The 25,690-nt window shown below is 23.7% G+C and overlaps 1 protein-coding gene and 1 long non-coding RNA gene across 2 annotated transcripts in view; one reads left to right on the top strand and one right to left on the bottom strand.

Annotated features, from left to right (window-relative positions):
• Positions 1 to 15,424, bottom strand: part of LOC149058953 (uncharacterized) — a 30,649-nt gene extending 15,225 nt beyond the window's left edge. The window contains exons 1-2 of the long non-coding RNA XR_016190307.1: positions 15,333 to 15,424; positions 7,492 to 7,579 (exon numbers count right to left, since the gene is read on the bottom strand). This is a non-coding gene — a long non-coding RNA (uncharacterized LOC149058953). The remainder of the gene's footprint in view (positions 1 to 7,491; positions 7,580 to 15,332) is intronic.
• Positions 2,415 to 24,898, top strand: LOC107169970 (uncharacterized). Its single transcript, XM_089219773.1, has 8 exons — positions 2,415 to 2,623; positions 14,322 to 14,456; positions 15,589 to 15,694; positions 15,765 to 15,938; positions 17,848 to 17,964; positions 18,111 to 18,164; positions 18,239 to 18,400; positions 18,751 to 24,898. Exons 2-8 carry the CDS (start codon positions 14,355 to 14,357, stop codon positions 18,885 to 18,887), a joined length of 852 nt encoding a protein of 283 aa, XP_089075899.1. The 5' UTR covers positions 2,415 to 2,623; positions 14,322 to 14,354; the 3' UTR covers positions 18,888 to 24,898.
• The last annotated feature ends 792 nt before the right edge of the window (positions 24,899 to 25,690 follow it).

The raw sequence follows: 25,690 nt of genomic DNA, 5'->3' as shown, positions 1-25,690 counted from the left end.
ATTTAATTGTCACGATAAACTTGATGTGTAGTGTTTTTTACGGATGACGTAGGATATAAACTGGAAATTGATCACATTTCTCATATCAAATAGATAAGAGTTGTGTGGATAACCCTGGACTGCAAATTTAGACTTACTAATTATGTTTTTTTATCTATGTAAGTACATATATAACATGAGATAAGGAATAAATTAAAGTAAATGATAAAAGATAAATTGTTTTCTGAGATAATAATTCGACGTTTATTATATAATTAAAAATATTGTTATCAACTCAATGCGCATTCTCTCGATCGTCTTATAAACATTTGTTTTATTTTTATGAGAATCAGGCATTGAAGTTATACAATATTCAATATTGTATAGTTTTTATTTTACTCGTTTAACATATTTTAACAATTTAACACTGCAATAGTACACCACTATTATTGTGAGAACTACCAATTTTACGAAAATTGGCCATAGACGTAATAATTAAAGATTCTGAATATGATATTTTTCTTTATTTTTTTATAGATAAATAAATAAACGAGTCAAGAAATCTCACTCAGTGACGTGAAAAAAATTTACGTCACTTTGTGAGTGTGCTAAAATTCCAAGTTTGTAAACGCATTTTATAAGACACTGCAATAAATTATAATTTCCATGTACAATTTATGTAAAATGACCATGGAAATAAATAAATACAAATCAACAATGTATTTTATTAACAATCTTAACTGTGTACTGGTAACTTACGGACACAACGGATATATATATATATATATATATATATATATATACTGTTCTAAAAATATGTTTGGGAATTGAAAATAATTTATTATTTTAAATTCAAGTTAAAATTAAAAAAAAAAAATATCTCAAGTGTCATTGAGAGTCAAGTTTATATAATATTATTTTTTTTTGTGAGCGTTAAAAGTTTTAAATGCACGGATATGTATTCATCTGCAGATAACGAGCACCGTTCAAAATTAGTTTTGAATGCTGAGCAGAAACATGAATATTGAATGTATTGCTTTTACAAAGATATGATTTTCAAAAACTTTTTTATTTAATATAATAAGCAACTTTTTTTAGTGCCTGAAGACACTTTTTATAGTTTAAAAATTTATCTTCAATAATAAGACTTTAAGAACGGTTACTAGTAGTAAATTTAGACTAATTAAAAATAGAAATAAAATAATTTGCTATTCACTATAATATATTAACCATTTGAATTTCCGGCATTACGAATACTTATTTTTATTTTTTATTTACACAATCAAATTTTCAAAATATTCGGATTAACTTTTAACCTTTTTCCCCATTCCATCGTATGTCAGTATTGATCTACAATAATTTTAAATCAATATCAATATCATAATAATAACTTGTACCTATAATATTGAAATAATTATTATACAATAGGTATTATATGATATGTTTTTTGCAAAAAATAAATTAATCTCATGCGTATTATCTTGATGAAAAAATTAATTTCTTGTAGCATTTTAAATAACTTTAAAGATATTTATAAAAATAGAGCTATATTTTTAAGTCTGATTAGAATTGTTTTTCTTATGCAATGATTTTACACGTCGATTATAGTTGTTTAATTAATGACATGTTACACTCAAGACCAATCAACAGAGCAACTTCATTGGTATTTTTTTTTTAAATATAATTGATCATTGATTTTAAATTTAAATTTTTAAACTTTTAATACATATACTTCGATGGGAGAGTACAACTTATTCTCATCAATCAGTGGCTCAGATTTATCTGACATAATGTTGTGAACATTTATACCTATTATCTTTCATGTGTAAATTGTATCCGACTTTTTTTTGTTCACGAAAAAACATCTTTATTTCCATCGAAAAAACATTGTGTTTGTAACAAATATCAAAACTCAATAGATCCAATATTATGGCAAAATAGCAAAATTAAAATAATAATAATAACAATTAACAACAATAAATAAAAACATAGTCATTAATCAATAATAATAATATTATTGCGTTCACTTTATGAACGTTCGTATGTACAGTAAATAATATTAGTTATATTGTTGTTTTGTAATTTTCGTTTTCGTATGCAAACTTATAACATTTATATTATTATTACAAACGCCTTTGCGAAACTCACGTGAATATATCATTATTATTATTATTATTATTACTATTATTATATAAACACAATAAATGTCAGAGAGTCGGACAAAATATTCTGTCAAAAGCAATTCCGGAATCAAAATCCAATTTTCCCGGTAACGGTTCCAGACGCTTTCCGTCCCCATGGAAACTAGTCATGCGTTTTATACATTGATGCAACAAAAAAAGTATTTTCGGAAACAACAGGCGTTTTTGGCACGCGCCACCAGCTACGCCACTCTCGGCAACGGACAGGACGCGCCGTAACTAGTGAAACGACAACTGCGTTCGCGTCTACTTGTTGATTTTGTCTACCACCTGCAGCACAACATAATTCTAATTTTTTTTACTTCTTTTCTCTCTCTCTCTCTCTCTCTCTCTCTCTACATCACTTTCTACTAGCTCAAAAATCCACGCAATTCAAACTAGAGAAGTGCGTCCCGTCGACACTGTTTCGATTACCGAAACACACGAATACTATTATACGACAGGTAACTCAAATACCAACAACAATAATAACAAATAATAATATTTGCGTTTAATTTATTGGTCGGCCGATTTCGTTGAAATACATTTTTTGACGACCAGACGTCTAATTCAGACACAATAATGCATGTTAGAGTGATATTGTAATTATTTAAACATTTTTGTATTATTATTATTAATTATTGAATATTATTACTGTATGTTTATTTGATTCCGTTTCCTATTTCCAAAATACATACTGAATGTTATAATATAACAACAGGTATTTCGCAATATGTTTTTAGACCGTTTATTTAATTTTATTATATTACGAGGAAATTTATTTTTCGTACTGATCACTGATAAGCATCTATGAAACAAAATACGTAATCAGTTCAACATGTGATATCGGTGAATTGATAATATTGTAGAATTTACTTAACTCATATTAATGTAATAATAAATTATATATGCATGCGCATTTTGTGAAAATCAATTTATTTTTACCATTTATAGTGAATATGTTATTATCATAATGATGTATATTGATAATATATTATGCATAAATATGAACTTAAAATGATTCTAATATATAATTTAGTATGAATGTTTTTTGTTTAGTAAAAAAAAGATTTTTTATATTATTTATGCACAAAAGTTTAATTAAAACTACATATTATTATATCAAATAAAACGAACGATAATTTTTAAGTTAACTCAATAATATAATATATAATAAATAGTAATAGTAATAGAACATTTAATAAAAAACAGGAGATGGTTATTTTGGAACATCTTCATTACCCCATAAATCTATCATGGTCAAGTTTAAAAAAAATATAATATTTTTGAATATTGTTCAGATAAAAAAAAATAATAGTTTGATACATAAGATAAATTTCTATATTTTTCTTAATAACTAATAAAAAAAAATTTTAATATAACATTTTTGGAAATTTTTTCTTAACAAAACAATTTGAAATGAATTACCTAGTTGAACAATTTATAAAGTAACAATTTTCATAAATTCAATTTGTTAGATTAATTTAATATAAAAAATAACTAAATAGGTTTTTATTTAAAATATAGGATATAAGTTGGTTACTGGATTAGAATAATTATTATGGTTAATTTTGTATATTTAACTTTACATCTACATTATCAAAGCAAAAAATCAACAATATAATCAATTTAATATTAAAAACACTCAAATGCATGAAATTAGTAATCAATACGTAAGCAATTTAAAATTGATAATAACATATCAAATTTGGGGAACTTTGCTTTGTCGTGTAATAGGTTTCATGTGCCTCGTCATTAAATTATAGTGGTTAGTGAGCTCAATATAATGTATGCATTAAAACTAAAATTGTAATTCAATGAACAAATGAGCGGAGGAGTGAATAAATTCACATCAAATTATATGGATAGTTTATGATGTTATGTTATATTATTATTGACTATTGTTAGGCATAGTGTTTTTAACCGGGTAGGCTAAACGAATGTTTGTCAGAAATATCGCGTATATATATACGTTTATACAATACCAGTGTACCAAAGAATGGTACGAATATAGATACTTAAGTACTTGGTAGCATATACCGCTTAAACTTAGTCTAAATGTTTTGAATATTTCATTGTTAATTTAAAATTATAATGAACGTTATGATGAAAATTTTCAAATCTCAATCCTCAATGATTAATATGTTTTGAATTACAACGAAAAATCGTTAACTTTTCTTGTAACGATAGGATTTGCAATTTTGAATATCGAACTTCTGAACTTTGAATGTTTATAAAAAAATAAGAATATTTTAATTTTTTTAACTAACTCCTGCTAGAAAAGTTATAAGAAAGTTTTTATTGCACTTTCAAGCTTTTAGATTAAGGAATAAAAACAAGATGAGCATAATTCAATAAAAAATTAAAAACAAACATTTTTGTATTATGAACATTTTGCTATTAAGTGAATTGTTTAAGTATGATAATTTACACAAAATGAACCGTTTTCCTACTTGTTACTTGTAGTTTGTACTTCCTAGTTATTAAGAAAAGTAGTAGAATAGTTTTATTTATTCCAGATTTTTTCCTAATAGAGCATTTTTCAAACGTAGATGATGAACAAAAAAATACATTGAAAAGTCTCCTATTGATACATCTCGTCATTTTGCAATATTTACGTTTGTATTAATTATTTTAAAATAAATTATTACAGTGTTATAGTTTTTATTTGTATTTGTTTCCTCAAAACTTTATAAGCAGTTTTAAATTTACTCAGAACTATATTTTGTTTGTGGTGTACATAAATTAATTAATGAATATTTGGTTATCTACTAATATATTGTAGTAAGTAGGTACATAGTTTATTTAATCTGTTCGGATTAATTATATCGTAGACATCATATACAGATAATGTTTATTAGTAAACGTCTGAGTGGTGTTCTTTCCCGGGCATCATGATACATAACGGATATTGATAATACCTATGTCTAACTATGTAAACAGCACTAGCTTCAAAGGGTTTCAGACATTCATCGCCCACTGATCAAAAATGATTGTGAAGATAATATTAAGATAATATTTCATATAATTAATTAGTTTCTGGTATTAATAATAGGTACATTTAAATAAAATATTATTTCCTTTAATAAATAATATAATCAAAATATATGTTAGACATAAAATAATAACTATAATTTTATAATCGTAATCAATAATTACAATAATTTTATGTAAAATATAAAGTATAGAAGATCTATGTAATATAATATAGGTGCATATTAATACATATCTATAGTAAAAGTATTTCATGTATAAATGTATACAGTGACATCATTAAATTTAATTTCCTATAACCTTAAATCTTAATGCGTTATATCAAAATTACCAAAAATTGACTTGACACTTCTCACATCAACCATCCAATTTTAATTAACGTTTTAGTCCTTTGACATTTTGTTAAAACACATTTGAACTCAACAGTAAACACAATCGATACATTACGGATGAAGAAAAAATAATAAAATAATCTGTTACACTTATATTTGGCTTAAATCCCTGAAGCATTATCAAATATTATATCATTAATTTTTATTATTATTTCTCTCATATTATGTATTAATTTTCCTTATCGTAATTATTGTTACCAGTTCGCATATACTATCGAATGTATCTACCATTCACCTATATTGCTTAATGTTTTTTAATCTATATTCATAATACCTCTAACATACATTACAATTAATAAGTTATTATTAATAATACAGGTATAATATAATGTCAATATAATATAATCACTTACCAATAGAGTTAAAAATTTAAAAAAAAATGTAAATACTCAAAATACTAAATATGTAACCAAAAAATTTTTTTTTACAAATGGCCTAGTTGTCGATGTATTTTGATTAAGAAAAAAAAAATATTAATGCAATTTTACTATTCAGTATTTTGCAATCTATTATACTTATGAATTATGTTTTCTGATACCATAATAATACTATATTTGAAGTACAAACAAAATTATGAAAACATTTTCTTTTTTCTTTATACATTGTATATTATATATAAAATAATATAATCAGTTTAAAGTTAATCATTTTGCGTGCGCATAACTGACGTATTAATGGAAAACAGTCAATAAGAAAAAATAGATAAAAAAATAAACATGAAATATATATAACGTAAAATGTAATGCAATTTCTGTCATAGTTTTCATTTTTCATTTTTTATAATGTATAGGTGTATATATTGTATTTATTTTTTACATCAAACTGAAGTATAGTTAGCTAAAATATTTGTCAAAGGCTACAGGTGAAATATGTTAAAGAAATAAAGTCAAAGAGAAAAATATATCGAAACGTACCCTACAAAGGTCTGTCAATTATGTTTCAAATTAATGGAATACCTTTTGAGAAAGGGTAAACGGGGATGGGAATCTAGTACCTATAGTACTTACTGTATAGTTAGTTTTGGTTATTTATTCATATTTTTCTTCAAGATTTTATTTTTAAGTCAATATTATTTGTGTCTTAATGACATTTCTGGATGTCAACTAGGTATAATGTAATGTGCATTTATAAATTAAATTTTTTCCTATAAATTATTTTAAAATCATTATTTTGCAATTTTGCAATATATATTTGTATAAGCTATATAAATAACTCTTTTCCTTAATTTAAAAAATACTTTAAATATAATATAGTGTTTTATCATTTTGTTGTTTTGCTTAACATATCGAATTAATATTTTTCTTTTGATGTTTTTTGAACACTCGTGAAAGTGAGGAATATATATCATTTAAAGGTCTATATATGGTTGATATTTACATTCTGACAACAACAAAAAATTTTAATATACAGATAACAATTATAATTATGACAATAAACAAAAGACTATTATAAAATTTATGTATTATATCATGTTGTTAATTGAGAATCGTGATATTGCCTATTAACATTGCTTTTATCTACCTATACAATCACATTTTTAATTACTGCACCAATAGACATAATGTAACATAATGTGACGTATCTGAATATAATTTTTTTTTAAGTACTTATCTTGACCAGTTTCAATTATTTTATACCTTAAAATAATTTATGCTATTGCATATTATTAAGTATTATTAAATATTCATACATATCAAACAATGTAACTATTAAATACGTCGGTTATACAATTATTATCATGAAAAATTTAACGTTTTACTCTATAAAATAATGTAAATTTTTTCACAACTTAAGTTTTATTATTGGAGTACCTATTTCATTTGTCAAGTCTGATAAATTATCTGAAAAATAGCTGTTATAAGTCACATACGTTTGAAAAAAAAATAAACAACAACTCAAATCATTATTAATTTTATTATTATTATTATTATTATTATTATTATTACCTTTAAGTTTCCTTGAGCTTATTGGTTATAAAACCAAGAAACTTTGTAACTGTATTAATGGCGGGTGATAAGTAATCCTCCAAAATATCTAAAATCATTGATAATTGAGTTGTATTAATAATAGTTAAAACTTAAAACCAATCAAATAATTTATTTAAACCAATATATAACACGCAGATGTAGTATTAATTATATTATTATCTATATGGATATGAATAATTTAAGCTAAATATTACCATGCATTATTAAATCTTTAGTAAGTATTATACTATGTATACTATGATTTCAGTTATTTTTAATTTCACATTTCATGATTTCTTTCTGGTTTAATATGAATTATATATTGGCAATTTTAAATGCACGAAATTATAATGAATATACGTGTATGAATCCAATATCGGCAATATCTATGCACATTTTACCGTATAGATAATAATATAAATAAAACTCATAGCTTACAAATGTTTAATGTTTAATTTTTAAAATTGAAAATTTTATTTGCACTGTAAATTTATATAAAGCATCTATAAGAAATTTTTCATTTATAGTATTTTAAGTGAATTTAAAATTCAAAATTGCAAACTCCTAAAATACTGGTATAAATAAAAACATAAAATATAATTGTTTTATCTTTTTATTCTATTAATTTGGGTATATAAACCTAAATTATTAAATATTTAATTATTTTATAGTCTAAGCAGAATTTGAGAACTAAAAGGGTTAGGTTAGGGTTTTGTTTGCAAATCAAATCAATAAAAAGTATTGGATTTACAATTAAATGCTTTTATATACTTTAGAAAAACGCATATTAGAATAGAAAAAAAACTTTATGCATTTGAATAGCTTTTTATCAGTTTTATTGAATTAACAATGAACCTATTATTGATAACCAATTTTCCAATAATATTAAAATTAGTAGAAAATAGAAGAAAAATAATAATGATTTTTAGTTAACAATAATATTACAATACATTTATTAACTATATAAATTACATGTTTATTATTATATTTTAGAGCAGGTAGTCGTTAAATCGAAAACATTCAGACATTTCGTTAATTACTCAAAAAATAATTATATTTTCAATTTATTATATCATAATTGCAATATTCATGTTACTCACTTTTTCCTTAAATTAATAAATATAATTTTAATACTAAAATGCAAGTGATATCATAAGTTAAAATGTTGAAAGTTTTCTGCCATAGTAAAGTTTGTTCTACAGAAATGCATAGAATGGATTAAAGTCACATTGGAAACTTTATTCAGATAGAAGGTAATAAACGTATCTAATACATGACTGATTTGAGAAAATTTTAGTCTTTCAATTTGCGTGAAAGATATGTCTGTTAATACGTACGTTAATTATTTTTGACTTGCAAAAAATATATGAAGTAACTCTTAACTTTTAATTTTTTTTTTCAATACAAATTTATTTATTCTGATATTTATTAACTCTTTTTAAACTTATGTAATAACATTATAAATCATGATTGATTAATGTAATACCAAACATACTATAATTGATATAAGGTATAGATAGGTACATATATCATTTGAAAATAATGTTATACATTTTGAAATATTATTTTAATTTATGATTTATTGATTTATTTTGTGATTTAATTTCTAAAAAAACTATAAATGAGTAATAATATCCATATTGTGCTAATCATTAAATTATGAGAGCTAAGTTCCGAGTTCAGTTTGAATAAAAGAGCTATACATGTAATAAAAATACCTGGAGAGTTTGAGCATTCATTTTGTTTCGCTTATATCTTGGCACAGGATAGTGATGATAAGATTTTTGTTAGTATATTCATTAAATTAAAACGTGTCCACAAAATGTATCTTTTTACATTGTTACAGTAAAAATATTACAAATAAAACATAGAAAAAAAATCTTTTTTATTAACTGTCTGGTACCAACAGTTTCGTGGTCGTCTAGGAAGACATTTTGTGTTAAGCGTTTTCACTTTTATATAGTCTATCGTGAATGTTTTTAAATTGATTTGTTATCCACGTTGATAGGTTGGGTAATCCTTTTCCGTGATGTCTTTTTCACACAATCTGAGAAATTTTTAATGTCATTCTCAAGAATTCGTTTTGGAGAGTTTTTAATTTTTTAATTTTGTTTGGAATGCAGCATCCTATAATAGACACGTGTATATTATGTGTGGTCATATTACTTTAAAATAAAGCAATAGAGAACATTTTATGTGAAGAGTTAAGTTCTGATTTAATAAGGGGTACCTATATGATTTTCTTCCTTTTATATAATCCTTATAGTTAATGTCTTTGTCTAGGTATATTATTTATTTATGTATTTTTGAAGGTAAACATAGTTGTTTCAATATTTTTACATTATTATTAAACCTTAGAACTCCTTATGGTACAATTTAAAAATTGTATTAGTAGGTAAGAAAAAAATCAGAATTTTAAAAATGTTATGCCTTACATTCACAAAGTTTAACATTAAATATGTTTATAGAATCGCTAAATAAACTGATTATAGTTTCCATTTGAAACAAGAATAAACTACCTACCTACATACCTGTCCCAAATTTTTCACTTGTGAATCAAGAGTTCACAAATTATTCTGAAAATAAGCTTACTAATACCGATATTATAAATATGCAGTTATTATTTGCTAATAATAGGTATGGCTGTATACGAGTAACAATGTTTAGTGCCATATTTCTTGGAATTTTTTTTTGTTTTTAATAATGACAAATCTTTGAGAATGGAATTTTTCTTTTTATTAATAATGCATTTTGTTAAACTATCAAATTATAACAATAGCATTTTTATGATAATTTTACCTTTATTAAATATCGAATGAAAAAGATCTATGGACTATTTTAATATAGTATATTATAATATTCATAAGTATGGTATAATTGGTTTTTATTATGTCTGCAAAATTGAATATTGAACGGTTATTCATTTAAAATTTTAACAAATATTCATAATATTTATTTTATTTTGTTTTTAGTTTACATTTTCATATAATTTGTGTATGAAAACATTTACATAGAAATGAAAATATGAAAATAAGGTTGAAATTAATTAAATGTTGTGTGTTTAATCGAATAACAACCAAAACTCAATTATTTTCAAGTAGTTCCTACCTGTCCTATATCTATTAGCTATATTTCAATTTTATTCATACACACACTTAAAATGTATTATAAAAGAATTCATAAAAATACGATTTCTTATTCTAATATCTATTTAAAATTAGTACCTATAAATTATAATAGTACCTATATAAACTTAAAAACGTTACACGTTATATGATATTGCACACAATATAGGTTCTTATATATATATAACCTATGGGAAGTAATCCTAACGCAGTCCCTCCTCAGTTGCAATACCCCACTGAACAAAAGACATGGTTATTTTATAGACTTAGACAATACATTCTATCAGTTATTTTTAATCTCGTATTTTTAATACAAGTTTATTCATTAATGTTAATAATTGCTTTAATACATCTGTATGTATATTTAGAAAATATAAATCTATTATTTACCCGTATTTATTCCTGTATATTAAAAAACTATAGGTATGTATAATGTATATGGTACTATATACATTTTTAAAACTGTTATTAAAAAACATATTAAAACTGAAAATCGTATAGGTACGTACATATTATAATATAAGTATCACGTATAAGAAGTTCTCCTTTAGTCGTATATTAATTGTTTCCATAAAACTATTACTACTTAGTACCTACTTATTGCAATACTTCTTAAGTCATACAATGTTTTAACTTTTGATTATAGCAGATTAATGATCAAAATCAGTCATTTAAATGTGAAGGAATACTGATGAGAACATTTGAGAATATTTCAATACTCTAATAGTTTGTGTTAGAGTGTGTTGATTGCATAATTCATACATATAAATATAGTTACATAGATTTTAATGAAATGTAAATAGAAATTATTTAAAATTTCAACCAAGTAATTTAAAACCAAAAATGAAAATACATTAATTTACAGTTAAAATGTTACTCATAATATGAATACGCAGAGGCTAGAAACTATAGATCCATTATTATAATAAATGCGAACTGCAGAGACCAATTGGCAAGTTATGACAGTTTTAAAAACAAATTTTTAAAAATGAATTCGAAATTTATTAATATAGGTTAATATACCAATAGAAAATCGGATTTCGGTTGTAAACAATAAATTGTTGTTATTTGAGTTTATAGATTCACTTGCTTCAAAAGCGTATACGTCATCAAAGGAAATTAATTGAGTCTAATGTTCAAATCTTGGATTCAAATTTCAATCAACTGTAGTAGACAAAACAGATTATAGTGTAAAATTATCACTACCTAGTCTTAATATGGAGTAGGCTTATAGCGTAACGCGTAAATAGGCCCTATATTATTTTAGAATTAGGGTCTTGTCGTTATTAAATTACCTAAAATATTTAAGATATATGTTTGTTTTAAATATATTTATATAATTGTATAGGTGGGTACTTATATTATACAAAGATAAAATGGGGATTAGAGTATATTCAACACTTATTGGTATGTTAATTAAAGGGCACCAGAAACTAATATTTCACTCATGTAGGTACTTATAGATAAAATATTAGCAATACAATAGGTATCTAATAAAAATAAAACTAATGATGAATATTATTCATTTCATTATCTTTATTATTGTTATTTTATAAATTAGGCTGGTTATTCAGCTCCTGTATAAGAAGTACTAATAAATGATTTTATTAAAAAATATTTATATATCGTGATGATGGAAATATAATAACAGATGGGTAAATGGATGCATATATGACCTTATATAATCAATTATCCACAATAATTATAAACGGAATTTCTAAAAATCCATTTTGAATTTCACAAAATACTTACTAGGCTACAATAAATTATATAATCTTTAGACATTTAATAATGTAATCTCGTTAAATTATTTGAGGTTTTATTATGTAAGTATTAATATATTATAAAGTAATAAATAAAAAATAACTACATTATACTAAAAAGATCTATAACATTCAAAATCCAAGATAATCGCACTAAAAAATTTTTTTTAATAATATCAATGGGAATTATACTATTATAAATTAATAAAATTTCCAATAAATGTAGTCTTTTTATTTTTATATTTATACATAATAAATTAATATTATTATATTGTTGTATTTAAGTTAATATATAACAACAATTATTAAAATATATAATTAGCCATTTTGTTTTTAACTTTTAAGTATTTATAGAGTTTAAAAGCTTTGGGAATTCAAACCTTTTTTTTTTAATAAATTGCTATTTTTTGTATAACTCATATATTTAAAAATCAATATTTTGTTTTTAAAAGAAACTTTTAGCAAAAACAAAATAATTATAGGTATACTTATAATATGTGCATTTAAATTTAATGTTAAATGTACTTACTGAGTGTCTTAATATTAATTAAAGAAAAATATTTCAAAAAAATTATGAAAAGCATATCTTTTAATTTTTGAAGTGAAACTTCTTTAAGCGCGATAGCGTAAGTCGGATTAATGGGCTTAGCTGTTGCAACCAAAAAGCGTCATGGGCATGGTTTACTCAACACTAATGGTCCAATACTCCAATCAGACAGTTAGATTTTGCCGGCCGGTCGCAGTGTTCCTTTTAGGACAATAAATAATATGCCAAAGTTGGTGAACTGGGCAAAGTGATCGGCCGAAAAAAAGTCACTGTCTGTTTATTTTAATCTGACTTTAACGTTTGTACATAAAAATAACGATAATCTGTTTGGACCTTATAGGGTTTATAAGGTTTGTATTGTAGCAATTAATAATTATCGATTTGTTTTATCTTTGTGTAATAGTAATGAACTAATTTCAATTGAAAAATTTATTTTTTTACTTTTTTATTAAATCTTAAGATTTTAACGCGATGAAACTTTTTCATACCCCCTGTAAAGAAATTTCACTTCATCCAAGAGTGCTATAGCAACACACACAATTTTTATTTCAAATATCCGTTAAAATTAAAAAAATAAAATAAAAAATTGGTATATTTTTATGGATTTGATATAAATTAGGTACATTTTACAACTAATGTAATTTTATATACGTTTCAATAATATTTAAAAAACGCTGAACTAATGTTCACATATTATTAGTACTTATATTACTAACTATATTTTTTATAAATGAAAACGTTATAGTTATTACTTATATTATACATTATTATCAGTTATATCAATAACAAATCAGTGTTGGTGAGTTGCGACCCAATCCCTAAATCACGTACGAGTTGCGGCCCGGGTTTATGAGGGGTACGTATGAATTATAGCCATACAATAACGTATATAATACAAATACATATATATATATATATATATATTATATATTATATGATTATATGATTATAATATGTAGTATATAAACATCATAATATTACGTATTTTCTAGTTTACATTTTCGTACTTATATTAATATTTGTCTTGAAAAAAACAAAAGTATTGGTTTGTTACCTAATAATATTGTTGAACTATATTCATTATATTCAAATACGAATAATATATTATATAAACGAAACAACGATTGATTTCGGACTGAATACGCATTGACAATTTTGGCAGGTACATAAGTAATACTATATATTATAGGTAAGGCGCATAGGTAATGATAATTACTTGGGCCGCAACTAACCTATATCTAAAATATAATCGGGCCGGAATTCACCGGTCTTTAACACCGGTAAAACAAGTCGAGCCGCAACTCACTCACAGCAAATATGACATATGTATATCTATTTGGGAAAATTTGAAGCGTAAAACAAAGTTTATTTCAGGTATCAGAGAACAGTCAATAACAATTTGCAAAAATGCACAATTTAGCTCATAATGTTCCAGTTTTGAACACACCATCATCGTTTGTGTATAATCAATTTGGAACTTATGGAACAACTTATAATCAAGTTTGTCAGGTATACGCTTTGAAATATGTAATTATTTTTAAAATAATAAAATGTATTCTATTCGACATTGTACAACTATGTATATATATCCTGGGTATTCAATATTATACTGTTTTCTCACTACTCAGTTAATATACTTTATAGTGTATAGGATGAGTATGTTTTTGTTAAAGTTGTTAATGTTTATATTTACGTTGGATACTATTTCAGTATTGGTTGTAAGTTTTGAATAACTATTACTTGATAAACATATATTTATCATTCTACATGTTTCTATGTACATATTTTTTTAGTATTTCTATACTCTTATTATGAAATTATAAGGTATCGATGTGCCAAAGATAAAATGTTTAAAATCAATGATTACTGTATGAAATAATATTCATTGTAGTCAGATATATCTGTATGAAAATATTTTGTAATTGATTGTTTAAAACACAATTATTTATTGTTACTTGTTAAGCGTTATTAAATTTAGATAAATCAAATTAAATTTTCATTTTCATAAAAAATAGGTGGCTATTTTCAAATTTAATTTCTAAATCAAAAACACTTTTAAAGAAGAATATATAAAATCTATAGTTTATAACTTCAATCAAGACTAAAATTGTAAAATCAGTTGCCAATTTTCGTATTTTATGGAGTGTGATTACATGGTTAAAATTATTACAATATAATAATTAATCCTGGTATAAAAATTATTAAGAACAGCATAAAATGCAATTTTTCAACAATTATTTTTAATAATTAAATTTCAAGAAGGTAATTAAAGTTGGAAAAAAAGTAATTTATAACTATTTAATATTTTTAATTTATTTTTAATATACTTTAAAAATCCTCTTATTTAGTAAAAATATAATATTTATTATTGTGTTAATATTATACCTTAACATTAGTCGTGTAATCACAATATCCTTGAAATATACGAAAAACGATGATTTATTATAAAAACTGTAGGTACTGTAGTTGAGACGGAGTCAACTCGTACTATTATTGTTGTGTCCACATCTTAACTCCCGAGTAATAGAGTTCGATATAATTATCATTTATCAATATAAGATAAAATGTATTATGGCATAAGACAGTTAAACATTGAAAATAAAATTGAATCACTTAACGATATAATTTTTTTTATAAACAGTCTTCAATGATAGCGACGGTCCAACCTCCGCCGTCTGTATCCACTTATATTAATTCGATGGTTACTGCTCAAACAATTACAACACCAGTCGTTTCCTCAATCAACAGTAAGAATTCACGTTCAACATTTCATTATGACATAATACTGATGATTGCCATTTTTTATTACCATTACAGCTCAAATTGTGGATAGTCGCAATGTCTTGTCTAGTATACCGTCACCGACGATGCCGATGTTCTCAATTAACAGTCGTCCTAACTCATCGACCAGAGAACAGCATTCAAATACTAGAACCACCAATCCAATCCTGTTTAATAATTCATCTATGCAACAGCAGTCATTTTCCACGAGTAAATATTAATTATAATATATTCGTTGTTTTTTTTTTTCAAACCATTTCCAAATTTTCAAAATTTAACCTTCTTTTGGTTTTTTAGTAACCTAATCAACTTTTCTTAAGAAATACTTTTAATAAAAGTTAAAAGTATAAAACATGATCGATAACCATATAAAAAGTAATATCATATTATAGTAAATCGAGGTTGCTTATAGAGATATAAGATAAAGTTGCTGTTTTTAATTAATTATTACCGATGTCTTATGTTTTAATGTTTTAATGTGTAGTCTATGAAAGGAATAGAAGCCTATGAAATATTTAGAGCACTAGTATTTAAAAATAAATATGTATATATGAAACCATTATAAACCGAAAAAGTTATGCTGGCGCTTGGTTAGTTCAATAGGATTACTCATACATAATGTATTTTAATCATTTAATATGCCTTTCATCCTACATCGTTGTTTTACTGTAGAGCGTATGATTATGATATTATATTAAAGGCGATATTGATATTTGATAATCACTTTACGATAGCATTTTAAAATACATTTATTATTTATGTATTCCTAAAATATGTAATGATTTATTTTGAAAAACTGACACAAATTATATTTGTCACAAAATGACAAAATATCCAGTTAAAACTGTAAAATGTATTTTATTTTATACTTACATTGCCATATTATTTTATTATGGCTATATGTCTAAATTTTAGTACTATGTATTTTTCCAAAACGTTTTTAATTATTTCTATGATTATTTAATAACATAGCAACATTGTCATCAGATCAATGCATGGCTCTGTAAGGTATTATAATAAAATATTGGACATTTGAGTTTTAATATTCTATCATAACACGTTAATACCATAATTTGATAAATTCTAAGAAATATATTATAATTATTCAATTTTTGTTATCTTGTTTTGTAGAAACTGATTTATAAATACAAGAAAATTCTAAAATAGTTCATTCGTTTGGTAAACCACTATATTTTGCCTTTGGGTGAGTCTTTCAAATGTCACAATGTATTGTGGAGATATATCACACATATTGTAATACTTTATACAATTTAAGCCATTTTTTCTTAATTCATTATATTTGAAAATAGTTATATATGGAGTTATTTTTGACATTGTTGGATTTTCTTGAAAAAAATAATAAGGCAAAAACTAAATATTGTGATTTTTTTTAAGTTTATTTTATTTTACTTATTTGGATTATATATAATATAAATCTTCTATAATTTTTAGAAACATTAGCTATTTAGTTATTACTCGTAAACTTGTCATAAGTCATAACAATATAAAATGCTAGATGGATATGTACAAAATCTTATTTCCAAGTCAGAACAAAAATTTAGCTTCCACCCTCCGAGTCTATAATTTTTACTAATAATTTAAAACAAAAGTTGATTGACAAATAAATCTAGCAATTCTAAAAACGAGTAAATTCCGATTTATTGGATGATTAAACATTTTGAGTTTTGACATTTCTCGATTTACTTTTTCATTAGTTCTGTATCTAGAATATCTGACGTGTTAAGCAAGCATTTAAAATCCACTCTTTTCGTTGACATACACAAAATAATAATTGAAAGTGAAATAAAATATACTCACAGATTCTGCTGCCAAAAGACGATATTATGTAATTTGATTATAGTGCAATGATGGTTCTGAATTATACTTATGTTGCCGTATATTTCGTTTTCTCTAATTCTTTTTCATTTAGTCAATTCCAATCTTTGCCAATTTATATCACACACGAGTGGTCGCCTTGTAGATTGTATCAATGGTTATCATATGATATATTTATCTAGAGTATATAATATTTATGAGGCGTAAATAAAACAAAATAAATTAAATATGTCTGTAGAAAAAAAATAATAATAATTAATAACGCAAATATGATTTCAAATAGATCACGCTATATTAGCAGAGTCTCTTCAATTATCAATACCAGTGCATCAAAACAGAATAATTTCATCAAACCGAGATCCAACAACGTTCAATAATGTTTCCACACTACAACGTATAGGTATAGTAATTATTTATCGTATTATTATTATTATCATTATTATTTGGAAATTATTCAATCGCACGATGTATCGAAAAATAATTCTGTATACTAATATTATAATCGCTACCTACCCAATGCTACATAATATTTTATAATTATTACAGTCCCTTACCAAGCGGTATTCAATCAATTTTCAGCTGCGATGCCAAATACTCCTCGTAAGTTTTCTTTTCTAAATCATATTTTAATACAATTTTAGATTTTAATACGTTTTTTTCTTCACTTTTTTCAGGACCCAATATAACTTTTGGACCCGAAGGCAGTAATTTGTTTATATACCATTTACCACAAGAATTTAGTGACAACGAACTCACTCATATGTTTATGCCATTTGGTCAGGTGCTGAGCTCAAAAGTGTACATAGATAGAGAAACAAACCAAAGCAAATGTTTCGGTAAGTACATTTCTTTTCAATTATTTTATGAAGTAGATCAGTTAGTAAAGTTATTGAACATGCGTTTAATTATTACTAAAGTTAAATGGAAAGATTTAACAAACAAAAATTTAATTTGAAAAAAGATTTAAACCTGCAGATAACGAACATTTAAAACAATGCGTAATTGTTTATTTGTTAGCTCAAATGTATAATAATAACTTATTATATTAAAAACAAAATTATCATTTACTTAACTTTGAACATGAAATTATTCACAAATTTTTTAACATGTTATATGAATATGAATTTTTTTAAATTTACAGTTGATATTGAATAACACAGTTGTTTTAAAAAATTGTTCGTAACAGGTTTTGTATCATTCGATAATCCAACAAGTGCACAAACTGCCATTCAAGTAATGAATGGTTTTCAGATATGCCAGAAGAGATTAAAAGTTCAATTAAAGCGCCCAAAGGAAAAAAATTCTACTAGAATTTATTTTTAAAAACTATTGATTTATCAAATTTGAACGTTTTTACGTACCTATTTAATTTAATGTATGAAATCAGTCAGTATACCACGAAATGAATATAATAATATTAATACATTTTTCAAAGTAAACAATTTATTATTCTGAGTTAAAAACAAGCTAAATAAAAAATGTACTAATAAATAAAATATAGATTTTAGATTTCATCGCGACTATTTATATAAACTGTTTCAAAATATGAACTTGATATACGATGTCAAATAGGTATAATACAACAAGTAACTTAATTTTAATCAAGCCATTTTTATGGTTTTATACAATTATTGTAAGTGGTGGGTATTGATTCAATTTGTATAGAAACAGAGAAAATTGTTTGTAATTATAATATTATTTCTGACGCACTTGGCTTATTTTGAAACACACGGCAACGAATTTTGTTTCTTTATTTTCAAAATGTTATCACATAGACTATAACAGTGTAACCTATATTAATAGATACCAAAATAAAAATTAATTCATAAAATAATTACATAGCCATATACCTAGATACTTATCTATTATACATTTTCATGTTAAACTTTAGAATTACTTACATTATTCTGTAATATGGGTAGTATCTATAATGTTAGAATACGATAAAAATAAAAAACTCATTTACTGACGAAACATGATCGTATCATTAGCTAATTTTCTATGATAAACCTATTCCAAATCTGACAATAAAATACCGGGATACAACGAAAATTACTTAATTTAAATTAAACCTAAAAAAGTAAAAAAATATGTTAAAGTTAATATAATATGATTTACTGTTTGGGATATTTGGATATTTAATCGTAGAATGTCTTTATGTAGTCAAAGGAAAATTAACTAATTTACCAACCTAAAAATAATCATTATACAATATTTACATATTTATTTTTATTTCATGTTAATGATTATTTTTACGGGTATGCGCATGAAATTATTAAAATTAAAGCTTAATTCTGAATAAAAATGGGGTTTTTTAAGGTATTAAAACTTTTAGATTAGATGTTTAGTGGGATATTTAGATTAAAATAATGACTTAATATCTAAGATAATTTTTGTTTTGTTTAATCAATGTGACTTATACGACTTAAATAAAACCCATTTAGTACCTAGCAATTCAATTGTAATGAAATAATAATAATTATGTATATTTTTCATTTAAATTTACTCATTATTTTCATAAGTTTTATAAGATGTGTTTAAAATAATATTTTATTATTTTACTTTGTGCGCACCAAACTAATTTTAGACCAAATATTGAAAAATAATAATACATTTAAAAAACAATTTAATAACATTTTTAATATATAATCAATTACCTATGCTTATAAATTAATTTAAATACCCATACCTACTCAATAAAATATTACCATGAATAAGACATAAAAAAAACATATAATATTTTTATAATTGTATATAAAATTGAACTTGGTAAACATTAATAATTTAACCGTACTTTAAACTGAAAATGAAATACATAAATGTTAAACTGAATTAAAATTAAAAGGTGTTCGATTTTAAAATTTATATATTAAGTACTTTTACTTAAAATAAAATTACATTATGTTTATTGATTTAAGTTCTTTCTTTCAAAAAATGCTTATCAATTATCGAATGTCAATATTTATAGATTGTAATTTGCATTAAATAATATCTACAGCGCACACCCAAATTTACGTGCTTGGTAACTACCTATACTTTTTAGAAGGCAAACACAATTTGAAATGTATTTTAATTTTCAATTATATTTCTTTTACAATGTTATTAACTTCTAATACTGTAATCCTATTTATGTATTATGTAACACGTTAAAATAGATATAGATATTTGGTACATTAAAATTAGAATAAGATTGTGAATATCTCCTGATGATGTAGGTTGACATTAATAAACATAATTACCTATAAACCTAGATATGCCCAAAATATCTCAAATCTGTAAAAATATTGATAAACTAATATTGAAGATTTTAAATCACAGTGTTTCAAACAATTAAATGTGTCCAACTAATATTGTCGCATTTGTTTTAATATATTTCATGTTATTTTATTATGATTATTAAATAAACCTATCACGATAACCCATAATTTTTACTGCAGTAAACAGAATTTATTGTCTTTAATAACTACATTTAAATAAATTTAGTTATTTCTTCGACTCGCTTAACTCATATAAATAACTTCAGTTAAAAATACATGAAGTACTTTCACTATTAACTGCATCCCTCACCATTCATTTAGTTGAGGTTCCAAAACGTTAAACAGTCACACTCTCACACATGAAATAATTGTATGACATATTGTAAAACTCATATTAATTACTTATACCTAAAAAAGTATGCCAATTTTACTAGATAGTTGATAATATTAAACAATGCTACACATTTATAAATGCATGCAACCCGTTTTAAATTATCATGCTTATAATATTATGAATACGTATGTCGTATATACGATACTATAATATAAACACGATTAATATATCAATGTAATATTATTAAATTGAATCATATATGTGTAAGGGTATTGGTATAATATATAAAACTGTTGATAACAATTTTATAATATCTACCAAGTACCTACATCTATAGGTCGCTAAAGTAAATTCAAATTCAATGGTTTTAAAAAAAAAATGTGTGACTTTAACTACTATCACAATTCTAAAAATGCCTATAATCAAACAAAATCTATGTCGTGATATTCATTAAATTGTACCTACACTTAACTAACATATTTGCATTTTAAAGAAAAGAACATTTAACATGATTTAATTTTTCATTCCAAGAGAGATATTTTTATTTATTAAGTCTTATATAAATTAAATAAATATAAATGCTTAAGTACGATATATCTATTATTAAGGCGTTAGAAATAAAAATAATCATAAAACACACAAAAAAAATGTTCTTTTTAATAGTTCATTGTACTCTAATAATAGTTTTGATTATATTATTTTCATCTATTGAGCATGATTTTAATTTTCTAAAACCATGTAAAAGCTAGAATAATAACAAATATTCTCTGCAATCTTTTTAGCATTCAATAAAATATAATTTATTAATTTATAAAAAGGATAGATAATAACATTTATGTAAAAGAACAGTAAGAGTGTAATATAAGAAAATAATATACCTACATATTCAATATTTATGTACACGATAAATACTAAAATGAATGAATTAAACACAAAAAATGAAGTAATGACAAAATTGGCTATTAAAAGTTGTTTTAAAGTTTAAAATATACTGATCAATGATCAAACTATACTAAACATCATTAACCGACATGTTTTTAAGCATTATTCAATTAATATAATATTCGTTCACTGACCTAACTAAAAGTTAGCTTAACGTTATGTACCTATATAATACATTTATAGCAAATCAAAAAGTCTAAAAAAAATAATATTTATACTATAAATTATGTATATATTATTTGTTGTTCAGTGGATTAAATTATTATAAATAAGAAAATAATACTTTTGGGATTTAAAATATTTTTCTTTTTAAACGAAGGAGTATTATATATTGTAAACACTAAATATGTATAATGTTTCTGCTGTTTTTCTCGTTAAAAACTATTCAATTATCGATTAGAAATAATTAATTTGCCAGTTTCATTAAATGGCAAAAATATTTTTATGCAAATATACCTATGAATATTTTAATCATTTTAACTTACTGATAATATTGAAATTTTATGATTGGAAAATGAAAAATAAATAAATATACTATCGTTTACTGAGAAGTCGTTTAACCATAAATGATACTCCTATACTTCTTAATTTTTAATTTTTCTAATTTTATTGGAAATTGTTTAAGCCTAGACACTCTAAAATTTTGTTTCTATTTTAATCATTCCTTGAAGATTCAATTGTGCCGAAAGGGTTAAAAACAGTCAGTATCTATTATCTAGTGGTGGAAATTAGTTAACCCAGGACATTGGACTCTATATTTTAACTAATTATGGCATAAATCTATACATTATATATTATATTATTATTTTTTTCATTTTTAAATTAAATGTATAGGTATGCATTTACTGTTTTGACGACTATTTATTTTTGGTGCGGAACTTGTTTTAGTTCTTCTCTATGGGAGACTCATTATTCGCTATTCTACATAAATATTTCTATAAAATATAACAATAATATTATTATACATTTTTTAAATTTATGTTTATAATAAATAACCAATTATTTTAAAGTGTGGATATTTTTCAATTCAATATTTAAGATGTATGTGCTTCAAAATAAACTATAATTTTGGTGAAATATGTAATATAATTTACAAATTTTTAAATTATTTTTCACTTATTATATCGTCTTCAATAGTTATGTAATATCAACAATTTGAACTCGATATTTTCCTGTAGCTATTTAAAATTATCAACAAAACATCAGGGTTATAACTTGAGTTTTTTAAACTTCATTCCATCAATTAAAAAAAAAAAAACAGTGATTTCTAGTTACCAATATTCGATGTCACAGAGTTCAATGTGTTGGAATAAAAAACCACAATTTTTAAATTTTACTATTAAAGAATTTAAATCAACAAATAAGTGTTTGTTAAAAGCATTGTAAAATAAATGATGGGTTAAACTTGGTCAATTAGTTATGAATTTATGAATATGGTCAATAACTTAATAATCAATTAATTAAATTAAGATTTTATGTACAAGAGACCTATGGTTGCATTATTTTTGTCATGGAAACTAAATAATACTCAACTAGGTTATATTATTCTCAAATAAAAAATATAACAATAATATTAATATTCAATTAGAGATGTAATCAATTTAACTTGGTTTCTATACTTATTCGTGGTGTATATATAAGTCAATATAAAAAACATATACGAACCATGACATAAAATACAACCCTTATTTCTGATGTGCTGTAAATTAAATTTTAAGTGAAGATAATAAAACTGTTTTTTGTTATTTTTTTTTATAACTAGATAGTGTCTTCTATAAAATTATAGTTTGTATAAAAAATGTTTACATGCTCAAAACATTTATCGTTAGATTATGCATTCTTATTTATAAATCTAAATAGTACAGCCAGTATAATGATAAATCTGGATATTATATAGATTAGTTATTAGTTAGTAAAATACCACAATATACAAGACATATGTAGCTGCTTATGTATTATTATTGTTAAATGTGTGTAAGATAATATTTTTATTCTATTCTAATTAGTAATTACTAAAATTTTACATTATATAATTAAGCATTATTAATCGTATTCCATTCAATAATAAATGTTATTTTAGTTCATCGGTTTGTACTAAAGCATTATTAGTAACCTAAAAAGTTATGTTTCATTTCCATTGTTTTAATTCGGAAATTACAAAATTATGCATTTTTTATTATTGTTTTTATTTTCTTTAAAGAATTTTAACGTAGTTATTTTTTTATGAAATAATTTTAAAATGTTAAAAAGTGTATAATAAAGACGCGCGTCCCTACTGGATTTGGCTTTGCTAATCGGTGTAATATGAAACTTTTTGATAATTATTAATAAATACCAAAGATTCGATGTTCATGTGAAAGCTAGCTAAACGTGCCGCTAATAATTCATTCATCCATAAATTGCCCTTGAGAAGAATGGACAAGGGGGAAAATATTCAGATGAAGATGAGGAATAAAAATCAATTGGCTGTCCCTATAATAACTAGATCAATATTGGTAAAGCCGATCCAACTTTATGGAGATGCGTCTTTATATCTATTGTCAATATTTAATCACGAATACGTTTTGTTTGTATAATAAAAAAATATATTTTGAGAGAATGTAAATTAAAAAGGATCCCATACAAACGCATTAGAAAAAACACGTCTTGATTATAGTTATATAGTGGATTTGAAATAAAACTGAATGTGTAAAAAATATGTTAAAGCTCATTTATGTTTGTTTTAATATTAAAATAAATTTAACCATTGTGTTATTAAAATGGTTGTGTTGTGAACATACAGATTTGCTTTAAATACAATTATTTATTATTACAGTACGCTGCAGTTTTTTATCCATAATATTTCACCCAAAAATAATTGAACAACTGAATATATAATATACGTACGTGCCATCAAACGTAAATTTATTTTGTTGACATTATAGCAAGTGTTTATTAACTTTGATCGGTATAAAAAGACAGAACAACCAAATATTGCCATTTCATTGTAATTGGTTTTCGTTGCAATAAATCATCATACTATAAAATATAAATTGAATTTCTTCCATATATATAAACATACATATATATTATACTATTAAAGGTATATACAATTAAGCTTAATAAACCATAATGTACAACATGAAATTAATTGTGTTTTATTTAATCGTTATTATGTCCATTGCCATCATTCAAGTAAGTATTAATAATTCCTATAATTCTATTTGATAACAAAATAAATTATAATTTGTTTTATTAGGCATGCAAAGTGCCTGTTTCTGTAACAAACGATTATTGTGGCTGTGAAAATGACAATTGTGGATGTGGAGGTGTTGGCGGATGGGGTGGATTGGGTAGACTAGGAAGTAGATTAGGAAGCATATTCCAATAATTAACGTATTATGATATTTTATGTACAAAATTAATACACTGTGACATTAAAAAATACAAAAGTATGCTTACTTGAAAAATTATTTTATCAAACAAGTGATGTAACCTATTCTCTAAAACGTAAATTGTGTATGAATTTCAATAATTCCACAAAATAAATAAAATAACTAGTTATTTTATAGAATTACGGGTACATTCAGTTAATGTATTAAATGAATCCATAA

This window comes from Diuraphis noxia, unplaced genomic scaffold, assembly GCF_037042655.1.
Source record: "Diuraphis noxia isolate RWA-SAM2 unplaced genomic scaffold, SU_Dnox_SAM2 contig0002, whole genome shotgun sequence".
NCBI classification, from domain to species: Eukaryota; Metazoa; Arthropoda; class Insecta; order Hemiptera; family Aphididae; genus Diuraphis; species Diuraphis noxia.
This window is presented reverse-complemented; position numbering and strand designations above follow the sequence as displayed.

Coding starts and splice junctions, on each gene's coding strand:
- LOC107169970 (XM_089219773.1), top strand. CDS start 14,355: ATGCACAATTTAGCTCATAATGTTCCAGTTTTGAACACACCATCATCG. Junction 14,457..15,588: donor CTTATAATCAAGTTTGTCAG/GTATACGCTTTG, acceptor TTTTATAAACAG/TCTTCAATGATAGCGACGGT. Junction 15,695..15,764: donor AGTCGTTTCCTCAATCAACA/GTAAGAATTCAC, acceptor TTACCATTACAG/CTCAAATTGTGGATAGTCGC.